The sequence below is a fragment of the Phaseolus vulgaris genome, chromosome 5 (assembly GCF_000499845.2).
Source record: "Phaseolus vulgaris cultivar G19833 chromosome 5, P. vulgaris v2.0, whole genome shotgun sequence".
Classification (NCBI taxonomy): domain Eukaryota; kingdom Viridiplantae; phylum Streptophyta; class Magnoliopsida; order Fabales; family Fabaceae; genus Phaseolus; species Phaseolus vulgaris.
Genome location: NC_023755.2, coordinates 12,527,142 through 12,545,240, shown reverse-complemented (window position 1 = coordinate 12,545,240; position 18,099 = coordinate 12,527,142). Strand labels below are relative to the sequence as shown.

At 33.4% G+C, this 18,099-nt stretch overlaps 1 protein-coding gene and 1 long non-coding RNA gene across 2 annotated transcripts; one reads left to right on the top strand and one right to left on the bottom strand.

The window, feature by feature from the left end:
- Positions 1-3,225: 3,225 nt before the first annotated feature.
- LOC137835177 (nicotinate N-methyltransferase 1) lies at positions 3,226-6,845 on the bottom strand. The gene is made up of 4 exons (XM_068643552.1): positions 6,312-6,845; positions 5,665-6,001; positions 5,522-5,586; positions 3,226-3,780 (listed from the first exon to the last, which is right to left on the bottom strand). The coding sequence occupies exons 1-4, from the start codon at positions 6,672-6,674 to the stop codon at positions 3,481-3,483; spliced, it is 1,065 nt and encodes a 354-aa protein (XP_068499653.1). The 5' UTR covers positions 6,675-6,845; the 3' UTR covers positions 3,226-3,480.
- On the top strand, positions 6,661-15,355 carry LOC137835178 (uncharacterized). Its single transcript, XR_011085033.1, has 5 exons — positions 6,661-6,797; positions 8,545-8,607; positions 10,341-11,158; positions 11,811-11,908; positions 12,220-15,355. It is a non-coding gene; the product is annotated as an uncharacterized lncRNA (long non-coding RNA).
- The last annotated feature ends 2,744 nt before the right edge of the window (positions 15,356-18,099 follow it).

Sequence of the window (18,099 nt, the reverse complement as noted above, 5' to 3'; positions counted from 1 at the left end):
GTAATCGTGGCTTTTCCTTGACACAAGCCCTCAACATAAGTAATTCCCTTTTCTGCCTACATTCATTTATAGTTAGATCTCTTTGTCAGAGTCTTTGGATTTGATACATCAACTCCCTTCCATAGTAAGAGGGAACATGGCATCTCCCAAGGACATTCTTTAGCTCATTCCAATTGAATGTTAACAAAATAGTGTTTCATTAAAGAAGTCCACCAATACATGGCTTGTTCCTGAAAGCTCAGTGTAGCCAGGGATACCTTTCTATAATCTTCTACACGGTGACTATTAAAATTTTTCTCCATCTTCACCTTTCAATATAAAAATTCACACTAGGACAAAAATAGAAATCAATGACGACTTATTATGATGGTTGTAAGTCAACCTATCATAAAAAGTAATCAATGACATTTTTGTAATAATCGATATACTTATTATGTTAATTAAAAATAAAAATGGCATAATAAATAATTAATACGCTAGTTCTTAAATAAACATAGTGAGTTTTCATCATTAATGCTCTAAAGTTCTTCCCGATCTACAAACTCTCTTCTCCAACTACAAACCCTGAGTATGACTCCAATTTTTTTTTCTCCATTTTCAAATTGACTGCAAACATTCATCCATTTATTAGTATTGGAAATGCTTGCTATTGAGAAGCGCACAAAGAAAAAAGAAAGATGATGTTATCGCGTCCCTCACCATCGAAATCAACGGATCTGGACCTCACCATTGTGGCGGCAAAGCACCTCAATAATGAAAACTGGAAGAATGGCGATCTGAAGTGCTACATCATCTTCTAGTTCCCAAGTTACGTCTCACAACCTTCACATCTCCACAACCTTCATGTCTCCACAAGTTCCCCTTTAAAGCTCCCACAGTAAGATCCACCTCCACAATGTTGTTGTTGGAGCTCTTGGTGGGCTTCCTCTCGAGGAGAGGCTTAAATACGAAGAGGACAAAATCACGTAGGTCAAAAATGAAATTTGTTGCTAGTGTTATGCGTAATGATTAGAGTGATTCTCAAGTGGATTATTCAACCAAACAACTCCTACTGGCTTGTGTTATCATAAGGTTTCCAAATTTATAAGTTATACCTCGCTATAATGTTATTCCAATGTATATTACAAATATATATATAACTATTATATATTTATGTATAATGGTTTGACTTGGTGTTGAACTGATGAATGCATCCGTGTTACTTGTTGCTTATGGTGATTTAGTATTGTTCTTAAGACTTGTGATTAAATTCCTTGAAAATCTGCAATTGTCACAATTCTACTACTTTTGCTTGCTCTAGTTCAAGCTATTTGTTCAATCATCTCAATATTTTAAGGACAAGAAACTATAATACATTATTTATGCTTTATGTGTTATATTAATTGATGGGGAAAGTTATTGGACGAGCATGAAACACAAAATCTAGAAGCATGATTTTAATCCACCATCCAATATACTTTGTTGCTATTCGACTCAAAATTTTGACAAGGTGATCAATGTAAACCGTAATCTAAGTCAACCATAACTAAACAAACTAAGACTAGATTTATGTGAATGGTCACTCATTTTATTATTGAAGACAAAGAACAAATTTAAACAAAAAGGTTGAAATGTCAAAAGTTCACTTTCAGAAAAGAGAGGTAAGTCGCTATGACTACTTAAATATCTAGTTTTTCTTAGTCATAATTCTCTAAGTTAGCTTTCACAAATCTCTCTTAATAAAAACTCATTTAAAATCTTCACAAAATGAAGTGTTTAAAAGAAAGAAAATAAAAGACACTAAGATAAACATTAAACTAACCACTAAACAAAGCACTAAGTAAGACTAATGTGTGCAAAATAAAGTAAACTAGATATGCCTGGGTAAGATTTATTGGTACTTGTGAACCTTTAAGATACTCCCACCGTCTACTTGCATGATTATTAGTCCACTAATGAGTTAGAGTAAAGTCAATACTACTTCACTTTTACTCTTTTTTGTATCACTCTTTTACTCTCTTTTTTAGTATCATGCATTTAGATATTTGATCCTTTTTGTACAAAATTTCTACAAAAAAAATAATAAAATATTATTTTTATCTAAAAAAATATTGTATTTAATTATTCAAATAATTTATTGAATTCGTATGTATAAAATATGAAGTTATATACTAAAGGAAATATATTTAATTTTATATTTTTGATGTTCAAACTAAACATTTACTTTAACCTAATAGTTGTTGTCCTATTATCCTGCGAAGAAGTTATAGTATTAAATCTTTATTGAACTAAAATATTACTAGTTTTGTTCTCTTTAACCTAGATTAGAGGATCAAATCATCGATTTACAGTGAGACTAAACCAGCTTTCACAACAATTATTATCAACTTTCTTACTATAAAATTGTCTTCTTTTCAAAGGTCAAATCTGTAATCTTTATTATCATTAGTCATATTTATCATAATTCCATATCCACATCAAGCACCAAAACATTATTTTTGGATCAACAAAAGATGGAAAGAGGTTAGAAGAAAACATTGACAAAATAAATAATTTAGATGACCATGTTAAAATAAAGTTCGAGGTAAATGTTGACATAAAAAAACAGAGAACCAGAAGAAAAATAATATAATTTTAGAGGTCAAAAATTGCACTCATTCTTTTTATGACTATATATTAGATTATATATAGTGCGCATCATCAAATCCAAAGGAAAAAAATTATAAAGCATCCACCATTAAAAATATTGTACGAAAATTTTGTATAATTATGTCGTATAACTTTCTTTGTCAAAACATTACAGAATTCAAAATTGTTTTGTTTAATGCACGACCTAGTTGCATAATATTATTTGGCTTATATTCTTGCTCACGATCACTTGACATTAATTTAAATTAAAATGTCTTATAAATAGAAAATTCCAATGCCACAATAATTACATATTTTCTGTTTCAACAATATATCAATATCATGTAAAATATATAAAAACATGCAAATAAAAATATTGCACTATAGTAAAATTTTCCAAAATACTAATACCATTACAATGCATATAACAATATAATAAATTTCTTACGTTTTTATAAATAGAACACCAAAATTTATGTTTATGATGACTGTCAAAAGACCAAAGTTTGAATTTCACTTGAGATGTATATTTGTAAGTACCTTTTGACTCTTAAAATTAATTTTACTCATAAGAATCTTAATTCAACTTATCTGAACTTTTAAGAATAACAAATTAACTTAAATAAAAGGATAACTTTTTTTCTTGAAAAGATAGTTCAAAGGGTACTACTCTCTCGTGACTCTGTTTCTTATTTTTTTAAGGCACATGGTAGGGTACTATGTGTACCTGTTTTTCTACTATACCACAGTCAATATCTAAAAATCTTAACCCTAGTTCTCCAAGCAACTCAGTTCTAATATCACAAGACCACTACCACTTAACTAGTCTACAGAACAAAACCCTTGAAACAGAGAAGAGTGGTTGCCTTAAATTCATTTCTGAAACTCAAGAACAGTGTAGAAATGGTCAACGTTGAAGGCTCTGAAACGAGGGAAACCTGCATCATTGGCTAACTGCCTGAACTGTTCTTCAGTCCTGTGCTTCCCCTTGGCTCTGTAGATTGTCATCACGAAAATGTCACCCTCAAGCAACGCCCTTGTTCTGTGACTCTCATCCGAGTGCTCTGGCAGTACTGGCTCACAAGCTATCAGTTTCCCTCCCTCAGGAAGTGCCTTGTGACAGTTCTGCATTATCTGCTTTATTTCCTCGTCCGTCCATGTTGTTAGCACCCACTGCCAAACAATGTAAAATACATTATGCAACAAAACTATAACAGATGTCATACACACACAACAATCAACACAATGAGAAAGACTAATCATTTAATTCTGTCACAGATCTTAAAATCTACTAAACAGTAGACTAATCATTAGACAAATTTTTACACACAATATGAATCTACAGATTGTTCATTACATAAATCTTTCCTATAACGTGTCAATCATAGATATTTAAGTATTGTACCAATCCGTCGTGATAATCTTCTTTTTATTATTCATAATTAGTGCTATGTAAGAAATATAGTTAAAATAAGTTATGTTTTATTATGCTTATAATAATATAAAGGAAAGAGATTGAAAGTAATGAATGAATTAATAATTATACGATTAATTACACTCTTTTTATCCCCTACCATCATCTAAGAATAATTTTAAAAAATAAGTTTAAATCTAACTTGATTTGTAAAGTGAATGTTTGCCCTCACTAACATATACTATAGAATAATTTTATTTTTAGATGATATGAATTTTCAATACTCATCCCTCAAGTTAGGTTGTTAACTTGAATATAGAAATGAGTAGACATATAATTTCATCCGCTTATAACTTAAGAAGGTCGATTTTCACTCCGTTATATAATATAAAATTATCTTATCCTAATCCATGTTAAATTGTAACCGTGTCTAAAAGTAAGGTAATCTCCAATGACGGATATTATGAAAAGAAAGGAAAAAGTGCAATTTTATAATACAAGGAGCATTTCTCAAACTGCATAATACAACGACTTCAGTTTCATTGGCAATAAAGATTTTGGTCCAGACAAATTTTAGGAGACAGAGATTCTCGAACTGTCTTAAATTATTTATAATAAGTCATAATCAATCCAACACATTAGCATGACTTTACCTACCCCCACTGTATAAGATGCCTACAATAATATATTATATAATGGAAGTGCAGCTTACTGAAAATTAAAGTTATCATGTATATGTGGTGAATAAATGATTGCGCTTTCGTTGAGACTTATGGCTTATCTTAAGAAGCATAGTATTTTTTTAGCTAAAAAACCTTTATATTATGCACATAAAACATCTCTGATAAAAATTGCAAGAAAAATTTAATTAATTTAAATAAAAAGAAAAAAATAATTTAATTAATACTAACAAGTTTAAACAAAATATAAAAAACATATACAATTTTTTCCATAATAAATATCAAATAAAACGAGTATTTATACATCATTTTCCATTAAATAAAGGGTTAAGATCTCTTCGCAATTTTATAATTTGAAGATAAATGATAAAAAAAATAATACATATAAAATAATATAAAATTAGCATTTTCAGAGTTTTACGTTAGAGAAAAATGACCAGACAATCAGATAATGGTTATTTAGAAACAAGAGAACAAATTATATCTGACCAAATAATTCTACATAAAATACTTTCCTTATATTTTTAGGGGTGATCGTAATTAAGTAAGAGAATGATACAATTTTGTTTTGTCTAGTTCGTGAATAGCTAATATAACTTTTTTCTCAACCACTCATGCCATCTGCAATAACTATAACTGGCAATATCTACTATCAGCCAAAAGAGAGTTTAATAATGTTCACCGTAATTGCTTAAGCGAATTTATAAATAAATTTTAAATATATAAGAAATGAGAAATTCAAGGGTGATGAAATTGACATTCTGGAAAGAAAGGGAAGTTAATATAAATGATTTATGATTAAATAAAAATAAGGACTCACCTTCATGAAGATAGCATCTCCTTGGGGAATAGACTTGAACATGTCACCACCCACATGGGTTACACCTACAAATGAATGAGACGATGATAGAAATAAGATGTGTGATCACAATCTCATGAAATAAAAACCTAACAGTTACTCACATGGGGTTGGTGGTGCTTTGGCCACAACTTCAGGGAGGTCGAAGTTGATCCCTTCCTTGATGTTGGGGTATTTGAGCAGGATCATGCGGAGGCAGTCACCGCCACTACCACCCACGTCCACCAGCCTCTCCACACCTTGGAAGCCATCGTAGCCCTCCAACATGGCCCTCATAAAGGGCACTGACACCCCTGACATCGCCTTCACCATTAGCTCGTTCATCTCTGCCTGCTTCAGGTAATACGCATACGCTCCCTCCCCGTTCGCCCTCTCGAAGGGCTCCTTCGTAGGGTCCACCACTGCCTCGTGAACCAATGTCCACGCTCGCATCAGCGCGTCCTATCCACGCAACAACATCACTCACATCAGATCAGACTGTGTGAAACCCTTCAAATTCATCCTATTTTAGCCCTCAATACTTTCATTCATTCAATGGCCATTTCCTATCTACCAAGTTATTTTAAATATTAATTTCAATTGTTATCTTTTTTTTTATGGGAACACCTCTTTAACTTAAATTAATAACTATTTCCTTAAAATATTAAAATCGTTTTCTTAAGGATATTTATACTAAAAATTAAACATCACCAACAAACTTAATCTGAACAAAAATTATTTTCCTCTTTCTACTAACAATTGATAATCGGACCTGGTGGTGTTGGAGCACGTAAGCCCCGTAGGAGAGGCCTTGTTCGTCGGTGACAAGCGCTTTGCCGACGTCGGTCAGGGAGTACTTGCGTTCGCCGGCGGCGAGGTGTTCGTGGAAGACGCCGTAGCTGGTGAGGATGCGAAGGAGGCGCTGGAGGTTCTCGGCGTCGCCGTCGCCGACAGGGAGGATGCGGGGGAGGATCTGGGCGGCGGAGAGGGGGGCGTTGGCGCCGCCGTTCCAGATGGCGTCGGCGACGTTGAGGCGAACGACAGCGTTTAGGGCCATTGGAACGCTTATCATGTTGGCGAGTTCCATAATCGCGAGCCTCGATTGCTTTCGCGAATCCGTGCTTTCCTCTTCCATCTTCTTCTTGTTGATGTTGTTGCAGGGTTTGGAGTTTGTGAGAAGAGGAAGCGATGTTGAAGGGATTTATAGACGAATGAAGCTAACAAACCTGTCAGAGTGAAAGGAAAACCGGTTTAAAAGGTGAGTTGGTAAGGACGGTGATTCAAATAATTTAATGATTTATTGATAAGTTCAAAAATTTTATAATATCAAGAATTATATACTTTTAAAGTTTTGAAACCATCATTTCCTTTCAAATAATTTAGTACCACTGTCGTATAATGACTTAATTCTTTTACAGTTAACATTAAAATATAAACAATACTAAATATTTAATTTATTAAAATTATTCAATTGTAGTAATTTTATTTTTTATGAATATATTGTTTTTAGTTTTTTTAAATATAATTTTTAATTAATATTTTGAAATATATTACAAGCAATATTTTATTAATAATGGAAGGATAAATCAATGTAATTCTTTAAAGGTTAATTAAAGTATAGTTATTTTAATATTGAGAAAGTAATTCATTAAAAAAAATAGTATATTACAAAATGTAGACCATATCTTTAAATTAGTATATTACCAATTATATACTCTAACGGGAAAAAAAGTGATGTACTATGAGATAGTTTAGGATTGTTACTTTTGATATCTTATAACTAGCATAAAAGATTGTTTTACACGTAGTATTAGCATTAACTCATTTTAATACTTGTTTTATTATTTTTATTTTAGTATATAATTTTAAAAATACCAGTATACAAGTGCTAGAAATTTTAATCAAAATAAAATATTTGAATTATTTATTTCCTCCAATAACATATTATGTTAAATATTTATCTAAATAATACATTATGTTAAACAATTATCAAGTAGTATGATTTAGTTCAAGATTTAATTCCATTATAAATTTGATTTGATTTAATTTTTTTATTTGAAAATGAAAGAAAAAGAATTGTTAATTTTGAGTTTTTAAAAAAAATAATAATAAAATTAGTTTGAATTTTTTTTTTTAAATAGATAAATAATTATAAAGAATATAATAATTTAGGAATATAATTATTTGATGAAATAATTGTTTTTAAAAACATAATAAATAAATAAAATTTTAACAAAACTAACATTTATAAATTTTGAAATAACTTATTTTTAAAATTTTGGTTTTAAAAAATTCATAAAACCAAAAATTTTAATTTTTTTATATAATTTAAATTATTGATTTTATTAATAATGAATATAATAACAAAAATATTTGTAAATGTAATATTGAAAATTGATTTAGAATATTTTGTAATATAAGATTTGTTTTTACATTTACTTATTTGTATAGATCTATGCTATTTGGGTAATTATTTAGCAGAATAGTAAATATTTACCACAATATCCTATTGGAGAAAACAGATGATCCAAATATACTGTTTTTGTCAGAATTTCGTAAGTGGTTTTTTATTTTTGTTAAGAAAAGTATTTTTTTCTTGTGAACATAATGACATTTGTTTATTTTTTAAAAGAAAAATATGTTATTCTCCTTTTATTGTCTTCAAACAAAATTTAAGAATTTTATTTCTAATTTTAATAATATTTTCTATAATATGATAATTTTATTTCAAATTAAATTTTCAAACTAATAATTTTATTAGTAATATATATATATATATATATTTCATAATGTAAGATTATTTATTATTAACAATTGCTTATGTTATAAGCTTACTAGATATTTTTGATGATAAATCAACTTGTCTGTCTGACTATTATAAAAGTTTTCTTCGATTTATCGAAAATTTCTATATTTTTCATATTTGGTTAAGTTAACGTTGGAAAGCTTTCTTCATTCACTGTTTTATTTTCCTTTTACTTGCAAACTCTTCGTGTTTCTCTCAGATTCACTGTGCCTCCTTTGTGAACCTAGGAACCTCCTCTTTCTCAATCGCTCCCTGAAACAAGGTATATCCTTTTTTCAACTCATTACTCTTGTATTTGCATGATATCTGTTTGGAATATTTGTTGCGATCACACTGTCTGAGTTGTGACTATTTTGAATTTATTCTTTCCTGCTTATGCTCATCTCTGCTGGTTATGTGGTTTCGGTCGAATCTGAAATGCGTCATTGCATGTGGTTTGCTTTGCTTGAATGTATGTCTGCATTTGCTTATGTTTATATTTCTAGATACTCTTGCAATGATTTACCAAGCTCTATACCCCTCGACACCCCATAACCTATTAGAAGAAGTTGTTGAATCAAGTGTGTTCAAGCTTTGAAGAATCCAAACCCTTTTAAGGTTGATGGAAGGCAGGATGTGTTTGTTGTTGCTGATGGGTTTTAGAATAGGATCTAGGGTAGATTCTCTGTGTAAATCCACTCTTGATTGAATCCAAAGCTTAAGCATTCTTAAACCTTTTAATTGAAAGTGTTTTTCAAACTAAGTGAAAAATAACCTGTTGTTTTGTCGAAACAACCGATTGTTTTATACTTAGGTGTTTTTAGAAAGGTTGAAAACTGTTTTTGATGGTTGACTTGTTGTCAAACCAAAACAACCGATTGATTCGAGTATTCAACCGATTGTTTGTTTTGGGACCATAACAGAAAACTGTTTTTTGCTTTGACTGAGCATTAAATGATTTTATAATTGATTACGCTCTAGTTTTAAATGTTTTGACCAGTCTTTGAAAGCAATAAATAGTTTGTTCAGTTTATGTAACAAGCAAGAACTAAGATTTAATCAAAGAAAAACATATTTGAGTTTTTCACTGATTTTGCTTTTGAAGAGTTGAAGTTTGCTTTGAGTTTGCTTCGATCAAGAGAGTGTGAAATAGAATTTTCATCTTGTATTGATTTCATATCTTTTTGTAACAAGTGTAATCCTTTGTACTTTGAAGAAACTCTGTGTGTGAAGCTGAGAAGTGTTGTGTGTTCTTGATGTTGTCAAGATCAGCATTCTTAGTGGTGTTTGTGCTGAGCCAAAGGAAGTGTGTGTCTTGAGGGGATCAAGGTCACTTCTTTGGTGGTGTTGTAAGTAATCTAGGGTTGATTGCTTAGTGGATTCCCCAGTGGTTTCTCGGAAGACTGGATGTAGCTTTTGGTTTAAGAGTGAACCAGTATAAACCTCTGTGTGCATTCTCTCTATCCCTTGAACTCTTTAAATTCAGTTTATATTGTGAACTGGTATAAACAACCGATTGTTTTTCTGGTGCTGTGCTAATTTGCTTTGTGTTTTTGGCAAACTGATTTCTTAATCAAGTTTTCTCGAAGTAATTTCATTCTAGACTTAAAAGTTTGCGAAAACCCTCTTTAAACCATTCACCCCCCCCCCTCTAGTTTAAAGCCATACATTCTTACAATTGGCATCAAGAGCTTGGTTCTTGAATTTATTCAAGTGTGATCCTAAAACTGTTTTTTATGGCTGATAGACTACCTTTTGGGGAAGGTGCTTCAATCAACAGACCACCTCTGTTTTGTAGTTTGAATTACCAAGTTTGGAAAGTCATAATGAAAATCTTTGTAGAATCACTTGACAAAGGTATTTGGGATGCAATTGAAAATGGCCCCTTTGTTCCAAAATTTGAAAAAGATGGATCTTCCATTGAAAAACCTTGGTCTCAATGGACTGATTTTGAAAGAAAGAAGGCCAAATCTGATTGCATTGCTAAAAACATAATAACTTCTGCCTTGAATTCAGATGAATTTTTCAGGGTCTCACAATGCAAATCAGCAAAGGAAATGTGGGACACCTTGGAGGTAACTCATGAAGGTACCAATGAGGTGAAAAGAGCCAGAAATCATACTCCAATCCAAGAGTATGAAATGTTCAGAATGCTCAAGGGTTAGACCATTGCTGAAGTTCAGAAGAGGTTCACTCACATCATCAATCACCTCATGAGCCTTGAGAAAACCTTTGAAAAAGAAGAGCTAAACATCAAGATCCTCAAATGTCTTGATAGGTCATGGCAACCTAAGATAACTGTTATATCTAAATCAAAAGATCTAACATCTTTAAGTATGACTTCTTTGTTTGGTAAGCTTAGGGAACATGAGTTGGAGATGAATAGACTCTATGTTCAAGAAAGTGAAGACAAGCATGTAAGGAGTATTGCCTTAAAAGTTGTCAAACACAAAAGCAAGCAAGAATCCAGTGATGAAAGTGGTGAAAAGAACCTTAGTTTGCTATCTAGAAAGTTTAGCAAATTCTTGAAAAGGAACCGCAACAAAGACACAAACAAAGAAAGGTATGGAAACAAAAAATCCAATGATTTTAATTCCAATAACTATACTTGTTTTTATTGTGGTGAGCAAGGGCACATAAAGGAAGATTGCCCAAATAAAGAAAGCAAGGAGAAGAAGTCAAGCTACAAAGAAAAGAAGGGAAAGTCAAAAAGGGCCTACATAGCTTGGGATGAGAATGAAGTCTCCTCATCAAGTTCATCATCAAGTGAAGAAGAAAAGGCAAACATATGCTTCATTGCAGAAGGGGATGATGAATCATGCAGTTCAAGTGATGTAAGTTCATGTGCTTCTCTAAATGTTGAAAATTATAGTGAATTGCTTGAAGCTTTTCAAGAAACACATGATGAAGCTAATAGATTGGTTCTTTCATACAACTAATTGAAAGAGCTTAACAGCTGGCTTGAAAAGAGAGTTAAGGCACTTGAAGAAGAGCTGGAAAAATCAAAAAGTGATTTTGAAAATCTAGAAACTCATTGCAAAAACTCTTCTTGCAAGTGTGACACTCTCATTTGTGAAAATTGTGAAAATCTTGAAAGGAAAGTGCATTATCTTGTGAGTACTGTGGATAAGCTTTCAAAAGGAAAATCCAACTTTGAGAATGTCTTAGCATCTCAAAATTGTGTTTTTGGAAGAGCTGGATTAGGTTTTAATCCACAAAACAAGCAAGATAAGTTTTCAAAGAATTTTCCAAAACAGCCAGTAAAACAACCGATTGTTAAGTCGAAACAATCGGTTGTTACATGCTTTTATTGCATGAAGAAAGGCCATTCTGTTAGATTCTGCAAAATAAGGAAATTTTCTGTTCCTAGAGGCTTTATGAAATGGATTCCCAAAGGTTGTGAGGTTTCAAATGATAAAAGTAAACCAAATGGACCCACATTTATAAGGGGACCAAACCTTGTTGCTTGAATTCATGTTTATGTAGGGAATCTAGAGAAACATGAGGCACTAATTCATCTGATCAGGTTCTTGAAAGGAAAAGATCATCATTGAAGCTGAATCAATGTTATGTATCAATCCAAGGTACACAATAGTCAAAATAGGTTTATTGATCAAAAGGCATATGACTCATTGAAGGAACATCACAAAGGATAAGACCTTCCTTATCTCTATCTTTAATTCCTTTTTAAATTCATATTCATGCTTAAATATCTCTTTTAAAATGTTCAAATACATTTGTTTTGAATCCTTTCTGCTCATGATTAAAAATTTAAAATTTGTTTTACTGTTGCAGAAAAACAACTGATTGTTTCCTCGAAACAACCGATTGTTTTGTATCTGACAACACTGTGAAAGAATGGATTTAATTCATTTTTAATTTCTGTCTGTTGCAGATATCAATTACGAAAGGATTTGGGTCAATAAAGCTATGTTGAAAGCCTGGTTATGTTCTGGAGGAAGTTACAACATGTCATAAAGGAATGTATTCCAAAAATCTTGAAAATTTAAGAGCCTTTATGACTAGTCAAAGATCACATGTGATGACCATGTGATTTTATGCTTTTTCTTACGTTTTCTGTGCAGGTCTTGGTCAAGTCTTTTCTCTCTGAAAAACTGAAACCCACTCACATCATTGAATGCAGTTTGGTTCTGTGTTTCTTTAAATTTTGTTGCAGTTGTTCTCTTTCACAAGAACAATCAATTGAGCCATCTCTTGCAACAACTCTTGCTCTCCTTGTGTGAGTCTTCTTTGCCCTTTTTTTTGCTGTCATGGAATCAACTTCTCCTAGATCAAAGAGGGTCAAAACCAGAGCATTGAGGTCTGGAGGGAGATTAGAGGGTTGGTTTTCTGGAGACAATGAGCTCATTGAAAGGTATAGGTTTGAAACTAGCACAAAAGTGATCAACAACCCCAAAGTTGTTTCCTTTGATTGGCTGAAAAGCCAAAAGCTAGATAATGTGACGAAGCTGCTCAAAGATCAATCTCTAAGAAGGTTCTTGGAGATGAAGGGGAACATATACCCTGATTTGATTCGGGTGTTCTACACCAACCTCAAGTTTGAGGGAAACAACCTTGTTTCTCATGTGAAGGGAGTTGACATGGAGATCACTTATGATGTGTGGACTGTTGTTGCTGGTCTGAAATATGCTGGCCTAAGAATCAACAAGGGAAATCTTGGAGTAGTGGAGGACAAATTAGATAATGGTTATTTAGAAACAAGAGAACAAATTATATCTGACCAAATAATTCTACATAAAATACTTTCCTTATATTTTTCGGGGTGATCGTAATTAAGTAAGAGAATGATACAATTTTGTTTTGTCTAGTTCGTGAATACCTAATATAATTTTTTTTCTCAGCAAGTCATTCCATCAGCAATAACTGGCAATATCTACTATCAGCCAAAAGAGAGTTTAATAATGTTCACAGTAATTGATTAAGCGAATTTATAAATAAATTTTAAATATAAGAAATGAGAAATTCAAGGGTGATGAAATTGCGAAGAGATCTTCAACAAAGTCCAATACTACAAGAGTTGCTTGAAGAATCAAAATGTCCAAGTGAGAACTTGTTCGGTTGGAGGCTTAAAGCTAGATGAAAGGGTGTTTGCTCTTATTGTAACCTGGATTCTTACTCCAAGGGGGAGCAATCATTTTGTCCCAACAGAAAAAAGACCTTGTATACATCTACTGCATCATGAAGAAGATCAAAATCAACTGGAACCACATCATCAAAGAACACATGCAAAAAACCATGAGGTTAAGTGATTATCACTATCCCTATGCTGTTTTAATCTCTAAGTTCTTGCTCTATTTTGAAGTGAATCTTAAGGATGAGACATCTGAGCTGGTCAAGTCAACACAAGAGATGAACAATGGCTTTCTTAGCAAGATGGGATTCACTAAAATAAGTGGGAAATGGGTGAGCAAAGATGGTGATCATGGTGCTTCATCTAGTGCTGCAACTACGGATTTTGATGAGGAAGATCAAGTTGTTGACATGGATTTTCACCATGAAAAGCAACCTGAAACCAATCTAGGTGCTGGAACCAGTGCAAGAAATCAAGGAGATGAAATGCCATCCATGTCTTCTTTTGAAAGATACATGGTAAATAGGCTTGATGGTTTTACCGAGAACCAAAGAAATCTTCATGATTTGTGTGTAAGCAACTTTCAGAGTATAGACAACAGGTTCAACAACATGGATACACGATTCATGACCTTGGATGAACAAATAGAAGTTGTTCAAAATCAGATTTTTGAACTCCAGTATGACAAAGATGATTAAAGGAAAAACAACAGGTTGATTTCACGAAACAACCGATTGTTTTTGGTCTTGAATCAGTTTTATTGCTTCTGTTCTCTATTTCTGTATGATCTGGAACAATTATCTTATTATCTCTTCTTTTTTGTCTATTTGTGAAGACAAGTAGGGGGAGATTTATGCTGTGTTGTCTTTCATTATCTTTTATTTCTGCAAAACTCTATGTTGTGTATGAATGTTTAAGTAAGCCTTATTTCTGTTGGTTTTTAAAACTACTGATATACTGTTTTCTGTTTTTTGCTCTAACCCTATATCAGAGATATTGTGCTTTGCTTAAACTTTGTCTTGTACAAACTGCTTCAGATTCAATCACATCCAATACAAGCAACCAGGGATTTGTCTTCATCAAATAGGGGGAGATTGTTGAATCAAGTTTGTTCAAGCTTTGAAGAATCCAAACCCTTTGAAGGTTGATGGAAGACAGGATGTGCTTGTTGTTGCTGATGGGTTTTAGAATAGGATCTAGGGTAGATTCTCTGTGTAAATCCACTCTTGATTGAATCCAAAGCTTAAGCATTCTTAAACCTTTTAATTGAAAGTGTTTTTCAAACTAAGTGAAAAACAACATGTTGTTTTGTCGAAACAACCGATTGTTTTATACTTAGGTGTTTTTAAAAAGGTTGAAAACTGTTTTTGATGGTTGACTTGCTATCAAACCAAAACAACCGATTGATTCGAGTATTCAACCGATTGTTTGTTTTGGGACCATAACAGAAAAATGTTTTTTGCTTTGACTGAGCATTAAATGATTTTATAACTGATTACGCTCTAGTTTTAAATGCTTTGACCTGTCTTTGAAAGCAATAAATAGTTTGTTCAGTTTATGTAACAAACAAGAACTGAGATTTAATCAAAGAAAAAAATATTTGAGTTTTTCACTGATTTTGCTTTTGAAGAGTTGAAGTTTGCTTTGAGTTTGCTTGAATCAAGAGAGTGTGAAATAGAATTTTCATCTTGTATTGATTTCAGATCTTTCTGTAACAAGTGTAATCCTTTGTACTTTGAAGAAACTCTGTGTGTGAAGCTGAGAAGTGTTGTGTGTTCTTGAGGTTGTCAAGATCAACATTCTTACTGGTGTTTGTGCTGAGCCAAAGGAAATGTGTGTCTTGAGGGGATCAAGGTCACTTCTTTGGTGGTGTTGTAAGTAATCTAGGGTTGATTGCTTAGTGGATTCCCCAGTGGTTTCTGGGAAGACTGGATGTAGCTCTTGGTTTAAGAGTGAACCAGTATAAACCTCTGTGTGCATTCTCTCTATCCCTTGAACTCTTTAAATTCAATTTATATTGTGAACTGGTATAAACAACCGGTTGTTTCTATGAAACAACCGATTGTTTTTCTGATGCTATGCTAATTTGCTTTGTGTTTTTGGCAAACTGATTTCTTAATCAAGTTTTCTCGAAGTAATTTCATTCTAGACTTAAAAGTTTGCGAAAACTCTCTTTAAACCATTCACCCCCCTCTAGTTTAAAGCCATACATGCTTACAGAAGTTTCCATATATACCTCTCACGAACAAATAGTGGCCTTTATGAAAAGCGATCGCCAAAAAATGTGTCATTTTGGCAGAGAAAACGATGGAGCTCTTAGGGTAATCCCGTGTAAAGAGGATGAGTTTGTCTGTTGTGACGAGTCCTTGGACCCTGAAAGTCCCTTTTGTTATTTTTATGCCACCGTCTTCAAAAAGATTGCTCTTCGTTTACCTTTATTTAATTTTGAAAAAGAACGTCTTACCGAGATCAACGTGGCCCCTATCCAGCTACATCCAAATAGTTGGGTATTTGTTCGGGGATTTCTCCATTCTTTGCACATAGATTGGCCTTTTCCCATCTGTGGAAGTCTTTCAATATTTCTTTGAGGCCAAGCACTTAGGTCGCAAACTCTGGATTTCCTTCAATGGGGTGGCTGGGAGAGCATTGTTATCGCTTTTCCAACAATTTTAGAAAGGCTTCAAGGGTAAATTCTTGAAGATACGGTGCAACAAGAAGGACCCAACGCTTCTAGATGTGTTTCCTTTATACTGAACCAAGAAACCAAACTTCCAAGGTGCTCGGTGCCTAGAAAACATGCCCCCGCGTGACTGATGAGCATATATTTATTCACACTTACTAGCCTTATTCATAGATTATTGGACTATAATAATAAATAAATCCATTGTTTTCATTAATATTTTTATAATTGGGTTTATTTGGGCCTTAACTATTATTATTGTTAATTTTGTATTTTTAGAGTAAATTATCCGGAGGAAGCATCTACCTTTGTGAATGGGCCAAATATGCAAAAGTCCAAGTTGCTCTTGAACCAAAACAGAAAACAAATTCTGAGGAGAAGAAAGAGAAAATAAAATCTACAATATCTCAGAAACAGAATTGGAAGCAAATCTTCTGCAAAATAAAAAGAATTATGGAAAGGGAAACTGTTAACAAAATATAAACTACAATATTTTCCCAAGATCCTTGGAGCAGAAAAGCCTATAAAAGGACACAAGCATCAAGGAGAAGAAGAGAGCTTCATAGGGTTTTCTTAGTTTATTTTCTTCTTAGTAATTCTTTTGTTTTGCCTCCGCATGGAAGGCTAAACCTTTTTGGTTGATTCTTTTGTAATTCCCCATTGAGTTCTGAGGTTTTGTTCAATAAAAGTTTCGATTTTTAATTCTCTATAACAGTTGTTTTTATTGTCTAATCTCCTGGAAAACTGGTTTTTGTGAGAGGTTGTACTTGAACGCATGATTGAGAGTCTTCCTTATCTTAAACTTTGGTTTCTTAGTTAGTTTCATTGTTCTAATTAATTTCTTGGGCGCATGATTCAAGGGAGAGGAGGTAAGCATTCCCATGGAGTATACGCATGGAACAAAGTGGGTATTGATTAAACTAGTAGACGCATGCTTTACTGGTGAGTTTCAGTTGAATCAGATCGGCGCATGTTCAATCTGGTTTAGCTCTGTTGGAGGATTGAGAAAAGATTAATCTTTAGAGAACGTGTGAAGAATTCATTGGTGGAAGAACTTGGGATCAACCGCTTTTTATTTGCTATTTTAATTTCTTTTATATTTTTTGCACAACTATCTCAAACCCCCTTTTCATCTTTATTGTTATTGCTAACTTTTATTGCTTGCAGATAGATTTTAAACCCTGATCAACTGATTTTACTATTGGATTCGTTGGGAGACGACTTGGGGACATTTGTCCACAATTATACTATTATCTCTCTAGTGTTAGACAAGTCTACGCTAGAATCATATTAATTTGACAGCAAAACGACAGCTATCTGTGACCAAGAGGTCTGCCATTTCTTCTCAAGCTTAAAGGTGATCTTTGATACTACCACTCTCATAAGCAAAGAGTTCTCCCAGGGGGGCTAAAGGTTTATATTGGTACCATGCTGGCCCAGATTAACAAGAAGGATATGGCAGAAATGGCCAAGAAGATGAGGGCAGTTGCTCAAGCACCCCAAGCCCAGGATCTCAAACTCAAGGCTCTTGCCATAGCAGCTCCAACCCCTATGGAGGACGAGGAGGAGACCTACTTTGAGCTAGTCTTTAAAAGGAGAAGGAACACTACAGTTGCCCCTTCCGAGCACTCTACATTAGATGGGCATGTTTCCTCCCTCCATGCTCCTCCGCTAAGCCCATCCCCATCACGCGACATGGTAGTGGTGCGAGAAGACGAGGGCACGAGCTTCCAGGAAGAAGGACTATGGGACCAAAGCCTGGACGCTCCCTCTTTTCTCGAGAAGGTCCTCCTGCCCAACAAGGCGAAGGAGAAACTTATGAGCCTAAAGGAGGACCGCCTCGTCCAAGAAACCATGAGACAAATGGGGTAGGGCCTTGCTGCAAGCTACTTGGTTGTTACCAAGTTAAAAGAGTTGAGAGGGTCGGCTGACAAGAAGTTCCACAAGGCTGCTGAGTTCCAACAACAACTGGAAAACCTTCAAGGAGAGCTTCAGCGAGAGAC

Excerpts from the sequence above, each read along its gene's own strand:
- LOC137835177 (XM_068643552.1), bottom strand. The coding sequence starts at position 6,674 with ATGGAAGAGGAAAGCACGGATTCGCGAAAGCAATCGAGGCTCGCGATT. Across the intron at positions 5,587-5,664 it reads CAAAGCACCACCAACCCCAT|GTGTAACCCATGTGGGTGGT; the intron begins GTGAGTAACTGT and ends ATTCATTTGTAG. Across the intron at positions 3,781-5,521 it reads GAGATGCTATCTTCATGAAG|TGGGTGCTAACAACATGGAC; the intron begins GTGAGTCCTTAT and ends ATTGTTTGGCAG.